Source organism: Giraffa tippelskirchi, chromosome 11 (assembly GCF_054371585.1).
Source record: "Giraffa tippelskirchi isolate mGirTip1 chromosome 11, T2T-mGirTip1v1.2.pri, whole genome shotgun sequence".
NCBI lineage: Eukaryota > Metazoa > Chordata > Mammalia > Artiodactyla > Giraffidae > Giraffa > Giraffa tippelskirchi.
In genome coordinates, this window is record NC_137285.1 from 10,271,388 (window position 1) to 10,296,704 (window position 25,317).

The 25,317-nt window shown below is 49.3% G+C and overlaps 2 protein-coding genes across 10 annotated transcripts in view; one reads left to right on the forward strand and one right to left on the reverse strand.

Annotated features, from left to right (window-relative positions):
• Positions 1–498: 498 nt before the first annotated feature.
• On the forward strand, positions 499–24,584 carry ALDH2 (aldehyde dehydrogenase 2 family member). Of its 9 annotated transcripts, none has more exons than XR_014069978.1 (16): positions 1,876–1,916; positions 3,633–3,716; positions 3,832–4,061; positions 4,292–4,403; positions 9,133–9,237; positions 10,350–10,490; positions 11,639–11,718; positions 13,989–14,100; positions 14,489–14,617; positions 15,258–15,371; positions 17,177–17,279; positions 17,894–18,078; positions 20,286–20,454; positions 22,147–22,304; positions 23,603–23,717; positions 24,158–24,584. XR_014069978.1 is itself a non-coding variant. In XM_081546248.1 (16 exons), the coding sequence occupies exons 4-16, from the start codon at positions 4,389–4,391 to the stop codon at positions 24,188–24,190; spliced, it is 1,455 nt and encodes a 484-aa protein (XP_081402374.1). In that variant the 5' UTR covers positions 1,876–1,916; positions 3,633–3,716; positions 3,832–4,061; positions 4,292–4,388; the 3' UTR covers positions 24,191–24,584. The 9 variants fall into 9 exon arrangements, 6 of the variants coding, with proteins under 6 accessions (XP_081402373.1, XP_081402371.1, XP_081402370.1 ...); XM_081546248.1 differs by having other exon boundaries at positions 20,286–20,450; XR_014069977.1 differs by lacking the exons at positions 1,876–1,916; positions 3,633–3,716; positions 3,832–4,061 and adding an exon at positions 499–654.
• The window catches only part of TMEM116 (transmembrane protein 116), a 155,152-nt gene continuing 143,791 nt past the window's right edge, over positions 13,957–25,317 (reverse strand). The window contains exons 16-17 of the transcript XR_014069979.1: positions 18,446–18,533; positions 13,957–15,548 (exon numbers count right to left, since the gene is read on the reverse strand). The gene's annotated coding sequence lies outside the window, so the exon portion shown is untranslated. The remainder of the gene's footprint in view (positions 15,549–18,445; positions 18,534–25,317) is intronic.

The window sequence follows — 25,317 nt, forward strand, 5'->3', positions numbered from 1 at the left end:
GCCACCGACTGGTACCTCCGGGCAGATCAGCGGGGGCATTATACTGGAAATAAAATACACGAAAAATGTAATGGGCTTGAATCATCCCGAAACCATCCGTCACCCGCTTCCACAAAACTGGTGCCTGGTGCCCAAAGGTTGGGGAGTAATGCCCTAGAGTGTAAGCCCCTGGAAGTCAGGGTCAGGGCGCTCCAGTTCAGGCCTGTATTCATTAGGGGTTCAGTCAACGTGCGCTGAATGCGGGAGATCCTTTCATTCCGGCGCGCCCCGCATGGGGCAGTGCGAGGCCCCTTGGAAGGTCAGCCCCGAGGTCCACTCCCGCCCCCTCCGCATTGGAAACGAGCTGCGGAGAGGCTGCTCCGCCCCGGGCGTGGGGGAGGTGCGCGTACGCCCCGGGGCCCCGCCCTACGGCTGCCCATTGGCGGCCGCGCCGGAGGCGGGGAGAGGTAACCCCGCGCGGCGACGCGCCCCGCAGGCAGTCATCCTCCCCCCCCACTCGAGCCCAGGCGCCCCAGCTCCAGCCTAGGCATGTTGCGCGCCATCGCGCTCGCCGCCGCCCGCCTCGGACCCCGCCAGGGCCGCCGCCTGCTGTCTGCCGCCGCCACCCAGGCCGTGCCGACCCCCAACCAGCAGCCTGAGGTCTTCTACAACCAGGTGAGGCCGCCCCCGTGCTTTGTTCTCTGCCGGGTGGGAAGGGACTGCATCTGTTCGGGCCTCAGTTTACCCCGTTGGGTCTCCACGGGTTTGCTCGCAGTTGCTCTTTCCACACAACTTCCTTTGCCTCTCCGAGAGCAGTTTGTCCCCATCACCGCCTCGGACACCTCAGCTCCCTGATCCATCTGTTGGCTTTGGCCGCTTACTTGTCTGGCCGCTGCTGGTTTCCTGGGTTCCATTCTCCACTCCCCTTCCCCAATCGTCCTCGGCTTTCGGGTCTCTTCGTCGTTCCTGTGCCTGTGCAGAGTCATCCGGACATCACTCATCCAGAGGACATGTCCATTTAAAACCCTCTTTGCAGAAGCCGTTTTGTCTTTTCGTCATCTCTTTTATCCCTTGAATCATGCCCTCGACCAAATGGGAAAACAGGAAAAAGGGGTTCTTTTCAACTAAAGTTCACCAGTTCGCCTACGGAGAGGCCAAGGCCCACGGCCATGGCTGCTTGACGTCCTGGCCGCTTCCACTGCTGGGAATTAGAAAAGGGCGGGGACCTTCACCACCTCAGTGCTATCCCGGGGTGGTGTCTGCACCTTCCAAGGGTTCTTTCTTTGATCAAAGCAAGGATTTTCCAGGATAACCTCGATTCCCAGTGGCTGACTTCTTGGTCAACCAGGACTTTGGCACATTTTCTCTCTTGACCTTTGAGTTTGGGTAAAGTGCTGGAGAATTCACCGAGAAGGAGACTGGTTATGAAAGAGTTGGTTTCGTTTTCAGGGAAGCCCCTTAAAGTGTGTTACAAATCGTCATTAGCAAGGGAATAAAAACAAAGGATAAAATAAGATGCCCTTTGCATAACACAAGCCGAAAAGGCAGCAGCTGCTGCTTCCTCAGTAGGCCATTTAAGGAGGAAGGAGTTCATGCTTGAAAGACCTGCACATCACGCAGAAATATCAACAGAAAGACAGCAGCACCCAAAGCTTTTGTGGCCACAGGTTCTAATCAGGATCCTCCTCCTTTGTGCTCACGTGGAGGTGAGGAAACAGGGTCCAGATGTGCATGCACATAGCCATGGCAGATAGCACAGGTCCTGAATCTCGAGTTCTCTCTAGATTTAGTTTGTAACGCTGAGTGAAATCTTCCTGCAGCTGCTTTTATCACATTTCTTTGAGATAATAAAAGTAACCATTGCTCACTGTTTACAAATGCAGAAGTAAAACTTCCAGCATATTCCATTGCACTCCCTCCAAGAACAATGTTAGCTGGTAAGTTTGTGGGTGTGCGCACACACGTGCGTGTGTAAGAGCATTGGGCAAGTGAGCTTGCACCAGGTGGGTTTTTTTTTTTTTCCTACTTAAATGAGATCGTTGCGCTTGCTCTTCTGAAGCTCTGTCTCATTAAACAATGTATCTGGGTTATCTTCCTAAATTAGTAGATTCCAATCTTACTTTTCCCAAGGCTGCAAAGCAGTTCACATGAGGATGACATCCTGCTGTACAGGCACATTTTAAAGCTCCTTGGGCGGTTTTCAGTGTTGAGTTCTTATAATCCCTGCTGGCAAGAATGCCATGGTCTAATCCTAGTATTTTAAGTTTCTTACCAGGGACTCTAGGTACAAACTAGATCATATGCTCCAACATTTCCCTGGGGATTATTCAATCCTTGATGTTCAGTGAACTCTTCTGGATCCTGGAGCCTCCTCCAAAGGAGCTGTGACCTAGGCTTTGAAGTTGCTTCTGTAAGTGCTGGATTTTCTCACCCAAGGACATGGTGGTGGTGATTGGGGGTGCAGAATGCTGCATTTCAAGCTTGTTGGGTCTCTCCTTGAAGAGGGGGTGGCATAGGCAATAGATCTTTTTCCTTCTACTTCTATTTCTTAACTAGAAGAGGTACAATAGGGTGCTTTGGTCAACTTTCTTGAGGTCCTCTTGCTTCAACTTGTCCCGGATGGATTCCTATTACCACTGCTGCTGCTGCTAAGTTGCTTCAGTTGTGTCCAACTCTGTGCGACCCCATAGATGACAGCCCACCAGGCTCCACCATCCCTGGGGTTCTCCAGGCAAGAACACTGGAGTGGGTTGCCATTTCTTTCTCCAATGCGTGAAAGTGAAGTCGCTCAGTCGTGTCCGACTCTTTGCGACCCCATGGACTGCAGCCTACCAGGCTCCTCCATCCATGGGATTTTCCAGGCAAGAGTTACCACTGCTAACAGGTGATATATACAGAATAGGAGTTTTGAATTATCTTGTTTTCCTTGCAGAGTCTTAAGGAATGAACCAAAACCTCTGTTGGGCTAGGCCATGGTTCGGAGTTGGCTGCAGGCTCAATGAGTCAAGTGAAATATCCCCACACTGATAGAATGGCTTTTACTGCTTGTTGAGGAGTTTTGAGAGCCTTTGTAGAAACAATAGATTCAGGCAACCCAGGGAATCGGAGGATTTCACTGGTCCCACCTTGGTTTTTTCTGCTTCTATTATAAAGGAACAGAAATGCTGTTCAGTATGCACAGAGCATGCTGGGAACCTGCTGAGTTAGAGGTGACTGGATTAGAGGTGACTAGGTTGAGACTAGCCATGTGTGTTGTGGACATATATGTGAATTCTGTGACCCAATAACCATGCTGATTGATTACTTATGATCTGTCAGGCGCTGTGCCTGATAACGTGAACCTACATTTTCGCATTTCATCCTCCCAACAACTGTAGGAACCGTATCGCATAGATGAGGAAACTGAGGCTCAGGGAGGTCAAGTTCACATTTGTGTGAAACCAGGGTTCAAGATTAGCTCTGTTAGCTCTTGATATACAAACCCCCATGCTGTGATGCCTCATGACCAGGCCCTATGGTCAAACAAGGATGTAAATATTTATGAGATAGTTGAGCTGAATATTTTAAATCAGAAGGGAGGAGCCGAGTTTGTGTTCACATTTGTATCCCCACACCAAGACCGGAACATAATTTGTGTGTGTGTGTGCACTCAGTCATGTCCAACTCTTTTCGACCGCATGGATTGTAGCCCGCCAAGCTCCTCTTGTCCATGGGATCTCCCAGGCAAGAATGCTGGGGTAGGTTGCCATTTCTTACTCCAGGGGATCTTCCCAACCCTGGAATATAATTACTGCTCAGTGAATATTGAAGGTTGACATTTATGAAACTGTTTACAATCTTGTGTTCTAGCAGCAAGGCATGGGAACCTAAGTGTTCTACTAAGAAGGGCCTTTTTGCAAAGAATTGTGGAGTTAATGTGAACAAGATTGTGGGGACATGTTGGGAATGTTGAAATTGGCCAGAGAAGGGATTGCAGTGAGATGGAGATTACCCAACCATAAGCCAACACGAATGCTGACAAACTGAAATTTCCTGTCTGGCAAACAGTCCACAGTGGAGTCAGCCCTCCCATCTTGAAAGAGGTGAAAGTCCAGGAATGTGAGACCAAAGACCCTGGGGGATGAGGAGGAGAGAAAGGAAGGCTGGGGGGGTGGTGCCAGGTAACTGCCCTTGGCCTTAACCCCAAACTAACCCGGAGGTATCTAGATGATTGTGTGGAAAAGTGTGAATGCGTGTGGCCATGTTTATCCTGAACGTTTCTCCTTAGGATCTTGCAATATGAAAGATAACACGTTTTCTCTTTGACATAAAGTACTCAGCTGCCACTGGAAAATCAGATGCCGGCAGAGCCATCCACGATAGAAAGCCAAGCATTTGCTCACTCCTAGGGGAAAGAACATATTCTGGGGATGCAGATTTCCAAGGTAATGGATCCCGAATTCTTTCATGCATCCGAGCTTGGAAATGAGGTCTTTCTAGAATGTGTCCTGTGTCCATAAATTGGAGCTTCTGAAGGGCATTTAACCTTTTCTTGGAGACCATGGGCAGATTATGACTGTCCGTTGCCATGGGGTGGAGGCTGCACTGGATTATCCCGGTGTCCTCGCTTGGGTTGACTCCTCTCCGGGTCCTGCAGTCCTGCTCTCAGCTCTACTGTCCCTGCCCCAGCTTCTCCCCTCCCCCCAAGCTTCTGTTTGCATTTCATAATGTGCCGGGGACCTGGAATACAAGATATCTGAGGAAGCCAAGGATCGTGTTATCCTGCAACTCAGCAGTTCTAATTTTTATACAGTAACCTGCCCAAGCTTTGCAAAGATGCACGTCAAGTCAAAGGATGTCTGCTGCAGCAGCACCGTCAGGAGTATAGGCAGACCTCATTTTATTGCGCTGTGCTTCACTGCACTTTGAAGATACGGTGGGGTTTTTTTTGTTTTGTTTTGTTTTTACAAATTGGTTTGTAGCAACTCTGCATGGAGCAAGTCTGTCGGTGCCAATTTCCCAACGGCGTTTGCTCCCTTCTTGTCTTTCTGTCATGTTTTGGTAATTTCCACTGTATTTCAAATCCTCCAGCAGCAAAAAAAAAATTACAGCTTGCTGAAGGCATGGAAGATGACTGGCACCTTTTAGCAATAAGGTTTTTTTCAGTTCAAAGTAGGCGTATTGTTTTTTTTTTTAGATATCATGATATTACACCTTTAAAAGACTGGTATAGTGTAAACAAACCTTTCATATGCACTGGGAAAACCTAAAGATTCATGTTGTTCCCTTTATTACAGTACTTTATTGCAGTGGTCTGGACTGAAAATAAAATCTCTCTCTGAGGTCTGCTTGTAGTGAAAACTTGTCCTAAAGTGCATTTGTAGGACATGATTCAACAAATTACGGTCTGTTAAGTTTTGAAGATTCCTATGTTGCTTAAAATAGTGAGGCAGATATGCCTGTGGAATAATGTCCAAGATAAACTCACTCATAAAAAAAGCGATTTACAAAATAAGAGTCCATGATCCCCACTGAGAGCGGATGTTCCCGTATCTTTCCCATGCCCCTCAGAACTCCAGCACCAGTGCAGATCCTGGTACACAGCAGGTGCGGAGCCCAGAGCACCCTCCGCTCTCTCCCTCACCCTGCAGCTCCGGGGCCCTTCTGGTTCCTCCTGTCCCCAGGCCCCTCCCACAGGCACTCCTTACCGCTCTAGAAGCTAGAAGGGGGAAGTGAGAGCCTGGTAGGACCTCCTCCCAGGGTGACTGAGTTAACATGTTACGTAAGTTAGAGGTCAGGAAGAGTTTGGCCTGGAGTCTGCTCTTGTGCTTATTCAAGTGAAGTCGTTATGAAACTCTCCTCACTGGAAGCAGAACTTTGGCAGTGCCTCAGTCTGGGAACGCTTCCCACCCTGGCCCCTCGCCCCACCCCACAAGGAGGAGACCATTAAAGCCTGGTTCTAGGAGAGGGGAAATGGGAAATCTATAAACAGAAGGAAGATTCCAGGTTCCTGCAAACCCCAGCTTATCCTGTTACTTAGAAGGGAGGACGGACTGTTGAAAACTCAACAATGGAGAGTGACTTAGCAAATTCAGGCCACCGAGAGGCGGGCCGGTGCCAGGGAGCGGTCTCGCCAGGATCCTGGACTAAGATCAGGGGACGGTGTGGGCCTCGCCCAGGGAGGAAGGGGTGAGGACCTGGGGAGTTCCACCAGACTGGCCCATTGTCCACTTCATACCTCCTGATGTCTGTGAAATAACAGTGGAGACTCTCTCAGGATATACTAATTCTGCATGCTACCATGCAGGTATCTGGAGGAATGCAGGGACTGTGGTGGTGAGACACAGTGTGCGTGGGGTCCTGGCCCAGGAGCTTTACACCCCTTGTGGAATTTCACCCTCACATTTAAGCCCCCAGATGTATTATCTCCAGAGACTGATGAAGCATCCGGAGATGAAGGGATTGGCCCAGGGTCACAGCTTGAGAGAGGTAGAGCCAGGATTCCAACCCATGTCTGTGTGGCTTAGAGGCTGTGCTTTTCTACAGCACCCGTAATAAAAACTTAAAATCAAACTTGCAGTAGGGCAGTAAGTAAACCATAAAGGTGGAGATTAAGAAACAAGAGTTCTGACCTCCTTGAAGGCACACATGGGCTCTGGACTGGAGTTGAGAAGAACTGGGCAAAGACCACAGGTCTCAGAGTTCCAAAGACCTGGGTTCAAATCTGGGTTCTGCCTTCACTGCTGTGTGACCTTGAGCAGGTGGCTTGGCCTCTCTGTGCCTCAGTGTCCCTCACCCTCATCCCCCACTGTAGAGCAGATGAAACTCACCTAGGTTTGCTATGAAGTTTAAATGAGAATGATCCAGTTTTGGAAAGCTTCTAATACAGGGGCTGCCATATAATGAGTAGCTAATACCAGTCATTAGCCATTTCCATGACATGTAGGGGTGAGGGGGGAACATCGTTATGGGACCAGGTGCTGACATCCTGGTCAAGAGGAGGGAACAGTTCAAGGCCAGCCAGTCTCCCCTCACCGCTGCGGCCTGCCTCTCTCTGTAGCTACTCATCTCTGGTTTCAAGTGCGTCCGTGAAGCAGTGGGTGTGAGGCTGGAAACCTGAGCCTGTGCTCAGGGTGGCGATGGGAACAGATGCACAGAGTGGTCACAGACTGTGTGCCAGGCCCTCCTCCTTCCTCCACGGATGTTATCTCTGCTCCTCCCCCTATGCTTCCCTCTCCTCTAAGTTCACCAGGAGGTGAAGCTGATTTCTCAGAAAGGGGAGCACGCAGGCAGGGTGTGGCCAGTCCAGCTTGAACTCGGGTCCACCTGGCTGAACTTTCTCCCACGTCTGTTCCCTCCACTGGAAGTGACCTGTTGCCCACTTCCCAGCCCTCCTGCAGGAAGAAACAGAGGTGTCTTTTTTCCCTTCAGATTGATGATCAGCCAACTGAAGTGAAACCCACACACATTTCCAGAGAACCTGGCTGAGTGATTGCAGACAACTGCCTGGGTCCACAGCCAGGGCCAGGCCATGGTGGGATGCTGGGGCCCAGGAGAGCCCCTGGGGAAGGAAGGCAGAGAGGCCTTGGACCCGTGGCCTTGCCTTCACCCTACCTGTGACCTTTGCCCCAGCCTTGGTTAAAGGGACTGAAACAACCTCAGCCCCCTTCCTGAGACCAATTTCCCCAGCCTCAGGGGACAGCTTGCTTCACGGGACCCTCCTCTCTGTCCCCATCTCCTAGCACTCTCTTCCTTGTTCACAGTAACTCTGGCCACCGTTGTTTTTTCTCTAACACACCAGACTTACTCCTGCCCCAGGTCCTTTGCCCTTGCTGTCCCTGCTGCCTGGACTCTTCCTCCTCCCCCCACTCTTCCCGTGGCTGGCTCCTTTCATCAGTTAGGGCTCAAGTCAAATGTCTGCTCTTCAGAGAAGCCCTCCTTGACCATCCCAGCTAAAGTTCTCTGTCTTACCCCAGTTCAGTATTCTCTCTGGATCTCATTTTTCTCTTTTGCACTTAAGACTGCAGTCTGAGGCTGCCTTGTGTATTTGATTGTGTCTTTCCTTTCTGAGCCTACCAGAATGCCAGCTCCATGAAAGAAAGGTCCTTGCTGAGTTTGGTTCCCACTCTGGGTCCTCAGCCCTAGAACAGTGCCCTGCCCACTGCAGGTGTTCACTAAATATTTACTGAATGGATGAAAAGAAGAATCTAACTCAGTTCTCATAACGACCCTGACAGTAGTGTGGTAGAGGAACGGTGGTTTCTATGACATAACGTGACCGATGGAATTTGGTGGCAGAAATAAGGCTGTATGACTTCCGAAGCTAGATCTTAGGCAGTCTTTCAGGGACTTCCCTGGTTGGCCCAGTGGTTAAGAATCTGCCTTCCAATGCAGGGGCTGTGGGTTCGATCCCTGGTTGGGGAGAACTAAGATCCCACATGCCATGAGACAACCAAGCCCGTGTGCCGTTAACTAGAGAACCTGTGCTCCAACCAGAGAAACCCTTGTGCCACAGCAAAGAGCCCTCACACCACAGTGAAGACCCGGTGCAGCCAAAAAATAACCGTCAATAAATAAAACAAAGAAGACTTTAAAAAAAAAAAAAAAGAAGCCTTCCAGCTTCTGCCTGGTGTTGTTGAACACTCTTGGGAAGCCAGCTGTCATGTGAGAGGTCTGACCAGCCTGAGTCTGCCATGGAGTCAGGAAGCCCAAGCACCCACGTGGCCTCAGACATCCGAGTGAAGCAGGCATCTGGCATCTTCAGCCCCAGGTGCCCTCGCTCTGCAACCACGTGACCACGCCCTGCCCGGCTGAGCCCAATCAATGGACCCAACTGTGAGAGATGGTAGTAAATCATTTTCAGCTACCAGATTTTGAGGTGATGTCACACAGTGGTAGATACAGATGACTGATAAGGAAGGTATGTAGTCTTCATTTTTCGGGCCAAAGAAACCAGGGTTTTGAAAGGTCTGATGCCTTACCTCATCAGGTGCTTTTAGCAGAGTGGGTGTCCAGCTCGGACTGTCTCCAAGGCCTGTGCTTTTAAATTCTAGGCCACATACCTCTGAAGCTAATTCCTATTTGTTCTCTCTGATGTTTTTTTTTTTAAACATTGCTGGTGGTCAGTATCAGGTTGAGAGCTGCTCCTCAGGACTATCTTCCTTCTCATTGCAGATCTTCATAAACAATGAGTGGCATGATGCCGTCAGCAAGAAAACCTTCCCAACCGTCAATCCATCCACTGGGGACGTCATCTGTCAGGTGGCTGAAGGGGACAAGGTAAGAACTGGTGACTTAACCTCAGGGCAGGGCTTAGCAGGCTGGGGATGGGCAAGGGTAGTTTCACTCTATAACATAGGTTTTCGTTTGGCTGAAACTTTACCATGTATTACTTTCATAACTAAAATGCCCATTAAGATTTTTGAGTAAGTGAAGCCACAGAAACTCTTCCTTGTAGATAAAAGTGCTAGATTGTTCCCCGGTTCAAGAATTCATACAGCTGTAGAATTGCAGACTTGGAATTTGATTTGAGAACCAGTCTCTCCATCCCAGACCTGGAAGCTGAAGGTCAGAGAAGGGAAGTGCACAGCTGGTTGGAAATCTTGTTGAGCACAGTTTGGGTCTTCTGAGATCTAGCTATGCTGTCTGTAGTATATTTTTGATTTACATATACCCATGGTAATTAAAAAACAATAATATTAAAGTTAAAAAATCAGACTTTCAGTAAAAAAAACACTTCATTTTTTAAAACAGAAAAAGCTTTAACAAATGATTCAAGAATGCTTCCTGTCCTCTGCTTTAAGACAGTCTTCTATATGCACATTTAAAGCCTTGCTTCCTTTGCTAAAAGAAAGTGTGAATACTTTTCTGACTCATAGTCTAATGGTAAATGTATTTAATATTAATGACAACCGTGCTCCCCACCTTCTGATACACATCTGGCTCCATGGAAAATGCTAGCTGTGTTGATTTTATTGCTTCCCAAGGAAAGAGAAGCTGGTTAGACCCGCATGTGTTGGAGACTGCCAGTCATCTCAGAAGAAATGGTTAATTTTACTGGACTTGTTTGGGAAGGAAGCAGGGGAAGAAATGGCCAGTTTCTAAGTGCTGATCCCTGTGTTGCTGCTCCTTACGTAACTCTTTGGGGGATTCTGAAATGGGAAACCATCAGCATCCTCATTCCCACTGTGACTCCTGGGAAGGAGAGGAGCCCAGCTGCTCATTCTGAACCTGGTCAACAGAGCTCTTCGAGGCTGGGAGGAACTGTTTGGGGCAGTGTCTCCATCGGTATTCACTGGAGACCCTGGGGGTGCATTTGGCAGTGGTTCAGGAGGTGTTTGGAGGAGGTTACTGCTGAGAAGCCCTGAGGTGCCTGTGTGGGTGTTTTCCAGGCAGACGTAGACAGGGCAGTGAAGGCTGCCCGGGCCGCATTCCAGCTGGGCTCGCCCTGGCGCCGCATGGACGCGTCTGAGAGGGGCCGGCTGCTGAACCGCCTGGCTGATCTGATTGAGCGAGACCGGACCTACCTGGCAGTGAGTTCTCCACCCCCTCCCTTCTCAACCTACATGGAGAATGAACATTCCACGGATAGTCAGGGAAGGGTTGCATTGCTGACAAGTAACTGACCAGAATGGTGTAGGCAGGATACCTTTGGGGTTTGCCCCTGTACCAACCTGGGGAGCCTCTTGAGTGTTTCCTTTGATGTGGTGGGTCTGGCTAAGAAAGGAGATGGGTGGGGAGGGGGCTGTGATGGGGAGGCCTTCTGGGAGACAGCCCTGAAGATGGACAGCCTGCTGTGTGCTGGGCCTCCTCCCTGGCTGCAAGAGGCAGAAGAAACCAGGAGGCAATACTCTCACCTCTCCCAATCCATACTGCACATAGCAGCCACAGTGAACCTTCTAGAAGACAAATTATACCATGGTTCAGTTCAGTTCAGTTCAGTTGCTCAGTCGTGTCCAACTCTTTGCGACCCCATGAACCGCAGCACACCAGGCCTCCCTGTCCATCACCAACTCACAGAGTCCACCCAAAACCATGTCTATGGAGTCGGTGATGCCATCCAACCATCTCATCCTCTGTCGTCCCCTTCTCCTCCTGCCCTCAATCTTTCCCAGCATCAGGGTCTTTTCCAATGAGTCAGCTCTTCACATCAGGTGGCCAAAGTATTGGGAGTTTCAGCTTCAACATCAGTCCTTCCAATGAATACCCAGGACTGATCTCCTTTAGGATGGACTGGTTGGATTACCATGGTACTCTGCTCTTAAGCCTTCCATGGCATCCTGTAGTCGTAGGATAAAGCCTTGTTCCCTCAACATGATCTACTAGACCTTGCCTGGTCCTAACACTTGTGACTAATGATTTGTGTCCTTATTTGCTGGCTTTTTGTTCTATAAGCTCCCAATGATCATCTCTGTATTCCTAACATCGATCTGCCATAGAGCAGAAGCTTGAAACAAATGTTTGTCAAATGACTGAATGAGAAATTGGTGCCTCCTTCCTTCCATCCCCCCTCATGCTCCCTGCCACTGAAGAGGCCCAGAAGTGCCTTGAAATTCAGCACAAAGGGGCCACCAGCCCTCCTCGTACCATGCTGAGCCTCTGTGCTGCTCATCACCTGATTTGCTCTGATTCATTCCTGTGCCCACCCGTCTGTGCTGATCTTGTTTTTTTTTTTGCTCAGGCCTTGGAGACCCTGGACAACGGCAAGCCCTATGTCATCTCCTACCTGGTGGATTTGGACATGGTACTCAAGTGCCTGCGGTATGGGCTCAGGCTTCCTGTTCTTTGTTGTGGCCGTGCCACTTGGTGGGGAGGGTGGGGTGGGGGTGGGTGAGTGGGTGGCGAGTGTTGCTGGAGGGCTGTAAAAGGATCACAGGAGCTGGGGGAACATAGTGAGACTCTATCTCAGGGGGAACCGTCCCTCTGTACCAAAACTGTAATTGAGTCGTACATGTCTTCTCTTTCAGTTTTGGTAATTCATGGGTTAGCTGAAATTTGTCTATTTCTTTGAGGTTATCTGATTTTTTTGGCTATAGCAGCACATCACATTCTCTCAAAATCATTTCTATCTCGTTTTTTATAATCATAATGTCCCTACTTCCAGTTCTGATTTTAGGTATTTGTGCTTCTCTCTTTTTTCTTTTTAAACATTATTTATTTATTTGGCTGTGCTACGTCTTAGTTGTGGCATTCAGGATCTTGAGTTGTGGCATGTGGGATCTAGTTCCCTGACCTAGGAACAAACCTGGGCCCCCTGCATTTGGAGTGTGGAGTCTTAGCCACTGGACCACCAGAGAAGTCCCTCCCTTTTTTCCTTAGTCTAGCTGAAGGTCTGTCAATTTAGTGACTGTTTTCAAAGAACCGGCTTTTGAATTTGTTGATTCTATTGTTTTTCTGTTTTTCATTTCATCTTTCTCTATTCTCCATTATTTGCTTCCTCTTTCTAGCTTTGGCTTTAACCATAAACATTTTAATAACAGAGAAATACAAGATGAGGAATAAGAGGTTTCAGGCTAACTTGGGCAGCTACAGAGAGTGAGGGGTCTTAAACCAACAAGGCCATTGATTCTCATTGCTGCCCTCTTGCTGCATTCTTCTCTTGATCGACTACTCCAGCCTCCTTAGGGCCTGTCTGCATGGTGGAACCTGGCTGCCCACACCTGGGCTTTCTTCTCTGTGCTTGATTCCAGCCAGACTGACCTCAGCCCCTTAGTCCTCGTGCCAGATTCCTGGAGGAGCGGCCCTGATTGAGTGACCTGCTGTGGTTCAGGTGGACAGTTCGTTATACAGATAATGGCTGCTGCCCCGTGCCCATGTGGACAGGGGTGGAGGGGAAGAAGCAGTGTTGGAGACGTATGGGCTGGAGAACAAAACAGTGGTTCTCTCTCGTGACAGGGGTTCTCAGCCAGGGCCGCTGTGTCTCCCAGGGGATGGTGGGTAATGTCTGGAGGCATTTTTGGTTGTCACAACTGGGAGGGAGGGATGCTACTTGGCATGTCATGGATAGAGGCCAGGGATGCTTTAAAAATCCTAGAGGGTTGGACAGCTCCCACAGCGAAGAATTTTCCAGCCCCAAATGACAGGCATGCCAAGATCGAGAGTGCTCTGCAAGAATGCCCAAGAGGGAGTGGCAGGGTGAAACCCAGGCAGAGCGCCAGGCCCTCCTGAGTCTGAGCAGTATGCTTCTGTGCTGATTCAACATCTGTCCTGAGGCATGCAGACACACACAGTATAGGCCTAAGAGGAAGGGAGCAGCGATGCCTTAATTTGTACAGACTGGTAAAATAACTCCCTGGCTATTTTTTTCCCCAGGGTCACACACCCATGTTCACAGCCAGGTCAACTCTGGTCTTGGGCTAACTTCAGCAGAGACGTTCACTTCTGAAATCTCTTTTTCACACCGCGTGTTGCATCTCTCCCCCATCTTTCATTATCCTGCTTCCCCGAAAATCATTACGTACTATACACACATGGCTCTTCTTCCCCTCGACTAGCCCGCAGTGCTTTTTCACCAGGGGTGTCCCTGTGTGTCTGGACGGTAACTCAGTCACTGACTTGTCTCTGGTCACTGCTCCCTCAGTGGTAGTACGGTGTTGTGCACACAGCAAGTGCCAGCTGTTAGATGAGTTTGCCCTTTCCCACTAGAGTGGAGCCATGGTTCTCAGATGATAACCTATGGTGCTGCACTGGTAAGACAGTCACAGTTTAATATATCTGTTTATTAAAAATACTGACTCCTGGGCATAGGCCCCAGAGAGTCAGCTGAATAAGTCTGAAGTGGGTACCTAGAATTTGGTGCTTTTTTTACGAGCACCCCAGGTGAGTCTGAGGCTTCAAGGTTAGTTATCTAGAATGAATTACTGAGACCCTAGTAGTTAGCTAACTCTCTTTGGAAATAAAGCCAAGAGCAAGGGCAGTTATCAGAAAGACCCAGCTGGACCAGTCTGAGACTTTGCTTTCTGCCAGGGTTTACAGGGGTCCCCAACAGTCACTGATTAAGTTGTGATTTTTCTTTCTTTTTTTTTTTCAAGTTACTATGCCGGCTGGGCTGACAAGTACCACGGGAAAACCATTCCTATCGACGGGGACTACTTCAGCTACACCCGCCATGAACCTGTGGGAGTGTGTGGGCAGATAATCCCAGTGAGTCTTAGACTCAAAACAAACACATGAAGGTTTATCAGGAGTGCTGTGGGAGGCAGCAGTCTCGGGCCGGTTCATTGCCAAGGTGGGAAGGTCTGTGGGGTGATGTTGGATGGTGGCCTGGGCAGTGGTTGAGAACATGGGTTTTAACAAAGCCATGAATTCTATGACCTTGGGCAAGTCACTGATACCCCTGGGAACTGGGTAAAAGCATCAATGAATGTGAGTCACTGTCACCCAGCACCTGCCTGTTCGTCTGTCTTACATCTGTAATTGAGTTGGGAGGGGAACAGGAGAGGTTCAGAGAGTCTCTGCTCTCTGGCTGCCACTTTCTGCAGCTGCTGTAGCTCTTGGCTGAGATTTTGGCAGTGGCTGTTGTTGATTGCAGTGGAACTTCCCACTCCTGATGCAAGCATGGAAACTGGGCCCAGCCTTGGCGACAGGAAATGTGGTTGTGATGAAGGTGGCTGAGCAGACTCCACTCACTGCCCTTTATGTGGCCAACCTGATTAAGGAGGTGCGTGGCTTGTGTCCATCTTGACCTCTTAATGCCCTTGTAAAGGCTTGTTCTATAGGAGTTCTGATGAGGGGCCCCCTGGTGGGGCCGGGTATTTGCAGCTCAGGGCCTGACCCCTTCACTTCTGCTCATCACACTTCAGCCTAGGTGACCCCCCATCACCTCTTTTCTATGTTGGGTTTCATTGCCAGACCCCTTTTCATTGGAAAAGACCCCAATGCTGGGAAGGATTGAAGGCAAAAAGAAGAGGGCAGCAGAGGATGAAATGATTACATAGCATCACCGACTCAATGGACATGAATTTGAGCAACGTCTAGGAGATGGTGAAGGACAGGGAAGGCTGGCGTACTGTAGTCCATGGGCTCGCAAAGAGTCGGACACGACTAAGTGACTGAACCACAACAACCCCTATGAAGATTATCATTCTGAGTGCCATGGGGGGAGGGGCAACAGCCACAGGGAATCCCACAAAACAGGTTCCTCGCTGTACCATGTAGAACTCCTGAGCAGCACCCAGTAAGACTGCTTACCTGGGTGCTGGGCCAGCTGCCTCAGCCTCTCTGGGAAGGGGTGCGTATCCCTCTGCTGGACTCTGTGGAGGAGGAGAATGACTCCAGTGTCCCTGGTGTTTTTTTCACAGGCTGGCTTTCCTCCTGGTGTGGTCAATATTATTCCCGGATTTGGCCCCACGGCCGGGGCTGCCCTCGCCTCCCATGAGGACGTGGACAAAGTGGCCTTCACCGGCTCCACTGAGGTAAGGCATCCCAGGACCTCAGGCATGTGGTGCATTTGGCTCAAGCGCCCTTGTCCTCAGAGGATGGTGAGTTCAAGATCAGCCTCTGGGGGAATTTCCTGGTGGTCCAGTGGTTAGGACCTGGCGCTTTTACTGCTGTGGCCCCGGGGTTCAGTTCCTGGTTGGGGAATTAAGATCCTGAAAGTAGAACGATCAAAACAAAAAATAATAATAAGATTAGCCTCTGGGCACTGCATGGGGGTCTGCCCCAGGACTGCCTTTGAGTAGCTCGTGTGAGGGGCCCAGGTGTGCCAGCAGAGACCATCAGGGTGGAGCCCTCTGTAGACTGGTTGACATTCCAGCTGCCGTGGGGCCAGGGGCTGGGTTGATGTCCCATGTGGGATAAAGAAGCCAAGGCTGTCTAGACTTCTGAAGCCCAGAGCTGCCGGCCTGCCCAAGATCAAAGCACCTGGGCTGTGTCAGACTCTGACTGGCGCTGTCCTAGTGATTAAAGAGAGTGGGCTTCAGGGAGACATGAGTTCAAATCCCAGCCTTGTCATTATGACCTGGGATGATTCACTGCATGTCTTTGGGGGTTCCCTTCATTTGTGTTTAGACTGAGGATGGTAGTGTCTATGCACTAGAGACGTAGATGTGGTGTAGTGGCGGAGATGATTGGAGTCAAACTAAGTGTTTCAGCAGCACTTACTTACCTATGTGACCTTAGGCAAGTCAGCCTCCTGAAGCCTCTGTTTCCCCATCTGTAAAATGGGGATAATAACTCTGCCCACCTCCCAGGGTTGGCGTGAGTGAGATAAAGCTTATTCAGCAAAGGTCTAGCCCAGAGTAAGTACTCGGTGAGTGAATGAATGAGTGAGTGCTGCTCTGGGCCAGGCCCTGGAGAGACAAAGATGTATAAGATGTCTGAGGATTCCTTAAACATAAATACCTTGGAAGCAGGGACAAAATTCATTCTAAAGAGGTAACTTGAATTCTTGGAAGGCTTTATCCCATGACTTTAGAGGAGGCACACTGAATAGCATAATAAAGGGGATCTTCAAAATGATTCCCCTGAGATGAAGATACCTTCAAATGTTCAGTCTGTATGTAGAGATCGTGGTTGCAGGAGGGCAGAATGGTGGTGGAGGTGACATGATCAACTCTTTCTGGGGTTAGTCCCCACCTAAATTAATGCCTCAAGGGGATGTTGGTAATCTGGCAGAGGGAATGGTTTCCCGACTGAGATAATGTGTGTTCACCCAACAGAGAAGCACAAGGGTGTCTTTGTGCCAGGCTCTTGGAATATGGAGGTGAGAAGCACCCCATCCTTGCTGTGTGCGGGGGATACCATTTAGAACACTGTGAGGAGGAGGCGGGATGGCAAGTCTGAACTGGTACTGGACGCAGTTTGCCTGTTGTGAATTCTGATTCCGCGTTTACTGTGGGCAAGTGACTTGACCACCCTGAGCTGCCGCTCCCACATTTCTAAATCAAGGAGAGTCGGCCCTCCCTCTGAGGTCGTTTAGAGGGTTGACCTCAGTGCTCACAAAGCACTTAGCACAGTGTCTGGTGTGTAGATGGTGCTCGGGAGGTAGAAGCCACACAGCAGCGACTCGGACTGCGCCTGTCGTTACATCGCTGTCATCCTGGGAGCTCAGAGGACGGGGCTGCTGTGTGAGTGAGTGGCCAGATGTGGTGAAATTCTCCAGGTTTCTTCTAATCCAGCTGCTCCCTCAAGCCGTGAGGACTTCTGTTCTGTGCCTGTGAGAACGTTTGGCTCTTTTCTCCTCCACTAAGAGCTTGTTCCTGTTTATGCTTCCATGTAGGTTGGCCACCTAATCCAGGTTGCTGCGGGGAAGAGTAACCTCAAGAGAGTGACCCTGGAGCTAGGAGGAAAGAGTCCCAATATCATCATGTCAGATGCTGACAGTAAGGTTTTTTTGGGGGGGAGGGCAGAGGTCTGATATCAACCCGCCACTAGCTGTGTCTCCTGTGGTCCCACTCGGCTCTGCAATCCTTAGCATCCATTGGATTGGTTTCTGCCCCCAGGGCCTCAGGATGAAAGTGAGACTCCTCAGCGTGGCCCTCAGCGTGGCCCTCCGGCCTGTGTGACCGTGGCCTGTCCCCAGCCTTTCTCCTCTCTGCTGTCTGTAATCCAGCCGGGGCGAGCTACTGACTTGCCCAGCTGTGCAGCCTGCTGTCAGATCAGACTGCTTTCCCTCCATCATGTCCTCTTTCCTCGTCCTACTGAGACGCTCCTAGATTTGTCTGCCTTGAGGGAGTCTTCCCTAATGGACACAGGCCAGCTGGCTTGTCCTCCAGCCACCCTTGGCTTCATGACCATAGTGGCTTAGGACCCGTGCTCTTCATGTCTGTCTGCCGCTTGGTCTCCATGCTTGGAGAAGGGAGAGGTCAGGCCTGTCTTGTTCCCACACGGGGTCTGGCACCCAGCAGGCGTGAGTGCTGTTGGCAGTGTTAATGGGTAGCAGCTGCCATGGGGGCCAGGCTTCTCCGCTGATCGTGGTTGCCTTCTGCCTCCCCAGTGGACTGGGCCGTGGAGCAGGCCCACTTCGCCCTGTTCTTCAACCAGGGCCAGTGTTGCTGTGCGGGCTCGCGGACCTTTGTGCAGGAGGACATTTACACCGAGTTTGTGGAACGGAGTGTTGCCCGGGCCAAGTCTCGTGTGGTCGGGAACCCGTTTGACAGCCAGACTGAGCAGGGGCCACAGGTAAGCTTGGTGGTTGCACTCAGGTCTCAAGTGTCCGTAGCCGCCATGGAGAAGCAGCAAGGGCCTTGGACTCTTGAGTCAGGCAGGCCCAGCTCCAAGGCTCAGCTCTGCCAGGCACCAGCTGTGTGCCCGTGGGAAGCCACCTGGTCTCTCTGAGCCATCAGTCTCTCACCCGTAATGCCTACCCTTCCGACCTCCCAGAGTAGCCGTGAAGTGGAAACTAACAGTGGAAAGTTACACTTACACTTACCCTTTGTAAGTTACACACACATAATAAATACAAGGAGTGTCTATGGGAAAGGGAACACGTGTGTCCTGGACCTCGGCCATCCATAAAAATGCCTTGACCAGAAAGATACACGCATACCTGTTCATTGCAGCTGCCTCTGGGAGGCGAGCAGAAGGCCATGGTATGGGTAGCAGGGGGACTTCATTTCACTTTATACTCTTCTGAGCTGTTTGATTGAAAATTTAAAAAAAAAAAAAAATTTTTTTTTTTCCTACCATCAGCATGTATTCATCTTCATTAATAGTCAATAATAATGACAGTAAGAAACACAGCAGTACCTCTCCCCACCACTTCCTCTCATATCCTGGTTCTTTTCCCAGCACTGTCCTTACACCCAGCCTGTCCTGGACTCGCTCTCCACAGGGCCCCGTGCTGGCCACCTCCCACCACCTCCTCCCAGGGAGGAGGAGCCATAGGATCAGGGATCAGGGATGCTTGTCCCCACAAGTCCCTTGTGTGCAGCCCCGAGCCCCCTTCCGGGGCCCACGAGGGCTTATCTGTGGGCCCCACCTGTGCTGCTGGTGTCCACTCCCCAGAATCTGGGGCCAGCCACGGCAGCCCTTTTTTTTTTTAAACTAACAGATTCTGTTTTTTAGAAAAATGAGCAGAAAGGACACAGTTCCCATAAACCCCAGAACCTTTCCTCTCCCTAGTTTCTCCTGTTTTTAACATCTTGCCTTGGTGTGATACATTTGTTGTATTATTAACTAAAGTCCATAGCTTGCATTCGAGTTCACTCTTGGTGGTGTACATTCTGTGGGTTTCGACAAATGAATCAAGACATGCATCTACTGTGACAGCATCTCTTTTTCTCTCATTTTTCTTTGTGGTTTGTGGCTATTTAATTATTAAGGTAATACAGATTTGTATTAAAAACTTCATAAAAAAAAGAGTTTAAAGTAAAAAGTAAGATCCCCCTTTCTCCTCCATGTCCACTCCCCCTAGGTAACCAACCACACTCACACAGACAGAGTTACATTTTGGTATGTTTAACAAAAGCTGGAATGTGTAATATGTATCATTCTGCAAGCTTTCTCCCCTTTAAGAAATATCTTAGGCTATCTTTCTGTGTTAGTTGACTCATCTGTTGTTAATGATGATACAATAGATGGATATACCATAATTATATTAACCAGCTCCTCTACTGATGTATACTTAGAATTGTTTCTGCTTTTTGCTTTTATAAGATGTTCCCCTGTGATTATCCTTGTTCAGGTCCCTTTGTCACATGTAGCATAAATTCCTAGAAGTTAAATAGCTGGGTCAAAGGATATGAACATCTAATTTTTTGCCTAATTTTTAAGCCACTTGCCCAAAGAGCTGTACCAGCTTACGGTTTTGTTTTTTTTCCCTTTCTAAATTGAGGTATAATTGACCTGTTTTATCAGTTCTTCTAATAGTATATGAAATGTTACAGAGTATGTAACATACCTTTACCATCAATGTATTTTCGTACTACTTAAAAGTTTTTAGTAATCTCATACTTGAAAAACAAAAGTGGTAGGCTTAAATTTATTTCTTTGAGGGCTGATGAGTTTGGTGGAGTCTATTCTTAGGCTTTTGGCCTTGCTTATTCATGATCTGGGCTTCCCAGGTGGCGCTAATGGTAAAGAACCCGCATGCCAATGCAGGAGACATAAAAGATGTGGGTTTGATCCCTGGGTCGGGAAGATCCCCTAGAGGAGGGCACGGCAACCCACTCCAGTATTCTTGCCTGGAAAATCCCATGGACAGAGGAACCTCATGGGCTACAATTCATGGGGTCACAGAGAGTCGGACACTAGTGAAGTGAGTGAGTGTGGAGCATTCATGATCTGGCCCATTTCCCAGGTGTCTCCTTGCCTGTGTGGTTCTAAGACTGAAGCTAGGAGACATCTGGCTGTAGCATCTGTATAACTCTGGGCTCCTTCTCCCTCAGGTGGATGAAACGCAGTTTAAGAAGGTCCTTGGCTATATCAAATCTGGGAAGGAGGAGGGGGCGAAGCTGCTGTGTGGTGGAGGGGCGGCTGCTGACCGTGGCTACTTCATCCAGCCCACTGTGTTTGGAGATGTGCAAGATGGCATGACCATCGCAAAGGAGGAGGTCAGTATGGGTCCAGCGCTTGAGGGAATGTTCTTAGGAGGAGAAGTGGACAGTTCAGTCCGGCATCTTGACCCGTGGCCCATCCACTGACCTTGGGTCAAATCCTGGCTCAGTGCATAAGACAAACCATTTGCAATTCACTTCTGACCTTGTGCTTCTCTTTTGTCTCTTCTGGCTGCCAGCGTTTGGGGGAGTATCTGAATTCCGGGCTGAGCGTATAGGTCCTGTGTGTGTTCTGGTCCCTGTGAGCGGTGACTCAAGGCATGACTCTTCCTGGCCCTTCTCATGGCCTTCATGTAAGCAGGACACTAGACTAGGTCAGAAGCCAGACTTCCCTGCATGGCTGGAGTCCCTTGATCTTCTCCTCCTTGCTACTGATTACGAACGTAGGGCAGCAACTGCCTCATTCGTTTGTTTCACAAATCATTTCTGAATGCCTACTGTGTGCCAGGTGCTCTACGGACACTGGAGAGCTGGGGGTGTCCAGCACCTGTACTCTGCCCTTGTGGAGTCGCTCCACCTCCCCTGGGAGAATGCAGCCCTTTAGCGGCCTTACGCAGGGAAAATATTACACTGCCGCCCTCTTACATTGATAACTCAAAAAAAAAAAGAGCAAAAATCAGGATAGGAAAGTACAACAAAGTTCTGCCTCTTTTCCCCGTCATGACTACTTTGGTCCTTTTTTTTCATTCTCAATGGAAATGGAAAATAGTCATTTTCTAACGAGGGCAGGGGCTCCTTTGCTAGTGCCCTAAGTGCATGATGCCCCATCTCTTGCTCCAGCTATGATATGGGCTCCTGGCCGTCTTCTCACTTCCCTCTTGACACTCTCTACCCAGTCCTGGAATCAGCCGTTTCTTCACAAGGTCCAACTTCCTTTTAGTGGCAAATGGATTTTTTAAGAATGGGCGCCAAAAAAAAAAATGGGCGCTGGTGCCTGGAACTCCATTTTCCTCCTCCCTGCTCCTACCCCCGACTCTGGCTTGGCCAGTTTCTGCTCCTATGGGGTCCCAGCTTGATTATCACCTCTCGGGGCCTTCCCTGACCACCCACCACTCATTCGGGCCAGGTAGCTCCTCCGGGCTCCCCCTCCACGTGCGTCCTGACCACAGGCCAGTCACTTGACCGCATCAGGATCCGTTTTCCCTGGAGCTCTCCCCTGACAGGGCTGAGCGCAGCCACACCACCACAACAAGCACACCTGATTCCCATGTTGTGGTTTCTGAATCCCGTTGCCCACTTAAAAGAAAGCAGGATTCCTGGAAGAAATGGCTCAGATATAAGACAGGGAAAGTGTAAGATAAACCTAGCACATCTTGAGATCAGAGATCCTGTTTTGTGCATAGTTACTTTCTTCATACCTGTTTCTTCAGCATCTGATGCGTGCCTTGCTGAATGATTTAAGTTCTTTGAAACTAAATCTACATGTAACGTGTCAGTGCAAACCCCTAACTCACAGGACTGTTTAGAGATAAGCTACGGTATGTAAGGCCCGTGGCACGTAATAGAAGGCCACCAGCTGGCTTCCTTCCCTCATGTTCCAGCGAGTGTGGCAGCTGTCGTCTCCCTCGGGAGCCGTCAGCACCCTCACAGTGTGTCTGGGGGCTTCTGGAACCACCCGCTCAGTGCTGGGGAGAGCTGGGTAACAGGTGGGTCCGCGTCTGCCACGCCCACCCTTCCTGCTCTCTCATCCCAGATCTTTGGGCCAGTGATGCAGATTCTGAAGTTCAAGACCATGGAGGAAGTCGTTGGGAGAGCCAACAATTCCAAGTACGGGCTGGCTGCAGCTGTCTTCACAAAGGACTTGGACAAGGCCAATTACCTGTCCCAGGCCCTCCAGGCCGGCACTGTGTGGTAAGGGCCTCCCACAGCCCTTCACAACCCAGGCAGAGATCCGAAGCCAGGGTCTTTGGGAATCCCCTACTCACATCCCAGAGTTGGGGTGCCAGGCTCAGTGCCTCCTGGGTCCGGGTGTGGGGTAGTGGATAGAGGTTTCCCACGCCCTTCTCCAGGGGATTAAACTTCCCTCTGATGCATATGTCCATGATGCTGTTCTTGGACAAGCAGATGGGTGATTGGGCTCCTTACCAAGCTGTGAGGAGACCAGCACTGAGGGTCCACATCTGTGTCACCCTGGTTTTAAAAGCTTAGCACCTATGTCACACCCACTAGGACAGCGGTTATTTAAAAAACAGAAAATACCAAGTGTTGGTTAGGATGTGGAGAAACGAACCCTCACCCGTTGCTGGTGGTACTATAAAATGTTGCAGCCACTACAGACAAGTCTGGCATAAGTTCCCCATAGAATTATCCTAGGACCCAGTAATTCCACTCCTGGGTGTACACCCAGGAGAAAAAAAACCCACACATGCACACAAAAAAGTGTACCTGAATATTCATAGACTATTCGCGATAGTCAAAAAGTGGAAACAACCTAAATGTCCATCAACTGATGACTGGATACACAAATTGTGGTTTATTCACGCGGTGGAATGTTCAGCCATAAAAAGGAATGAAGTACTGATACCTACTACAGCGTGGATAATGTAATACTAAATGAAAGAAGCCAGACACAGAAGGTCACACGTTGTGTGATTCCATTTATATGAAATATCCAGAACAGAGCCATACAGACAGAAAGTAGATTAGGGGCTGCTAGGGGCCAGAGGAGGAGGGAACGGGGGAGTAACTGCTTACTGGGTACAGGTTTCTTTCTAGGGGGATAGAAATGTTCTGGAATTAAATGGAGAGAATATAATATTGTGACTATGCTATAAAGCACTGAATTGTACACCTTTAAGGTGGTAAGTTTTTAAATTCAGTCAAAATTTAATAGTTAAAAAAAAAAATTACACCAAAAAGTTTAGCACCTAGTTAGCAAAAACAATTCATTAAAATGGGAAGCTAGCATTTGGTGCACCCTGGTATTGACATCCATGTCATGAAGGACCAGACAACTTACAGCTTTGTTTCACACGGCCTGCTTTTGAACCCCTGTATGGCTAGATATTAGTAGGGTTCTCCACCTCCCTTTTTCTAAAGTAAAATTTGCTCTAAAGTTAAATTTTAGAGCAATACAGGAGACCTGAGGGGGCAGGATACTTCATCCCTGCCCCAGTGAGTTACTCCTGAGATCTCATCTTAAATTGTAGGGTCAACTGCTATGACGTGTTTGGGGCCCAGTCGCCGTTCGGTGGCTACAAGCTGTCTGGGAGTGGCCGGGAGCTGGGGGAATACGGGCTGCAGGCGTACACCGAAGTGAAGACCGTGAGTATGGGCGCCTTCTCCCCCTTTCCCTGTGCCGGGCTCCACCAGTGTTGACTGCAGGTTTCTTGTTTTAAGCCATGGAAGTTACCAAAGAGGGTAAAGACCCAGTATCTGCTATGCCTGGTGAAGAATAAGTAGGGACTTGATCACCACTGTGCTTACACAGTCCTTTGCTGGGCTTCGTCATACACCGAGCTCTATAGAGCCTGAGAAGAGGGAAAGACCCCCAGTGGAGAAAGACTGGGTCAAGGGGAGGCCGAGTATGATCTTAACGCAGAACACAGCCCTAGCACGTTGCTGGGATCGACCGTTTGGTCGTCGAGATGTCGGAGAGTCAGGAGAGCCCTTCTGCTTATCGCTCTGGCAGCACCCAGCTGAGGGGGCCTGCGGACCACAGGGAAGCATGCAGATTTAACAGCTTCTCTGCACCTCTCTCACAGGTCACGGTCAGAGTTCCTCAGAAGAACTCCTAAAGAACCACACTGGCTTTCTAACGTATCCAGTGACGGAAGGGTTAGAGGAGATCAGCCACAAGACCAAGAAAAATGACCCTTGCACACTAAAGGTCTTGAAAGAGAAACTGCCAGAAGAATCTCTTGGATCAAGAAAGCTCCTTCCAGTACATAGGCTGGGTGTGGGGCAAAGGGTATACGGAAAGCCTTTTACACTGCAATATTGCTACTAGCTTTCAGAGTGACTGTCCAAAGATTCAAATATCTCATTCTGTCCATCTGACACACTTCTGTAACTTGCCTTAACAGGGGAAGGAAAAGCCATTGTTGACCGCTGTACTATCATTGAGGCAACAGCTAGCACCTTGCTTTGTATTCTGGACTAAAAACTCAATAAAGACACTGCTGCTCTTCACTTTCCAAGTAACTCTCTCCATCTCAACCCAGGGAGATGCTGTCACGTAGATATGTTGTCCCTCTGTGTGTGTGTCACATTGTAAACACCTACCACCCCTGCCCTTTGTATCCTGCACGTAATTAATGGGTGTCTCTGGCCTGCCCATATGTGGCGGGCCCTGTGCGACACGCTGAGTCTTGATACCTCAACAGCACTCCCAGCCCCTGCCCTGAGAGACGGGGAGGTAAACCGGAAAAAATGTGCACCTGATACTCGAGGTTGGTTCTCAGTGTTGTAAGTGCAAAGACTTGGTCAGAACAAATGAGACAGATTCCTGCCGCACCAGTTTCATAAGAGATTAACTTGAAAACCAGGTGTACATTTACTCATTTTAAGTGAGGTCTGTATTTTCAGACTTTTTGAATCTCGTATCCAGAACACTGCCTGCCTTTAGTCAGGGGACCTGGCAAGTTAGTAATTAGTACTATTAGTAAATTAGGCATCTGAACATTCCTTAGTGAGCAATGAAAATGGTGCAAAAAGAATTGAAATCACAGTAGTTTGTGAGTGATCACAATTGGGTCACAGCTTCCTATAAGAATTTTGGGGAAAAGTTTGATCCTTTCCTGAGAAACACACCTGTATAATTTTTGCAGACAGTGTCAGGGGAGTGGTGGAACTCAGTGGTTGACCCCTGGCTTTATTTCACTGAGGCTAAGCCACATCTTGATAAGTGACCCCTATTCCACTA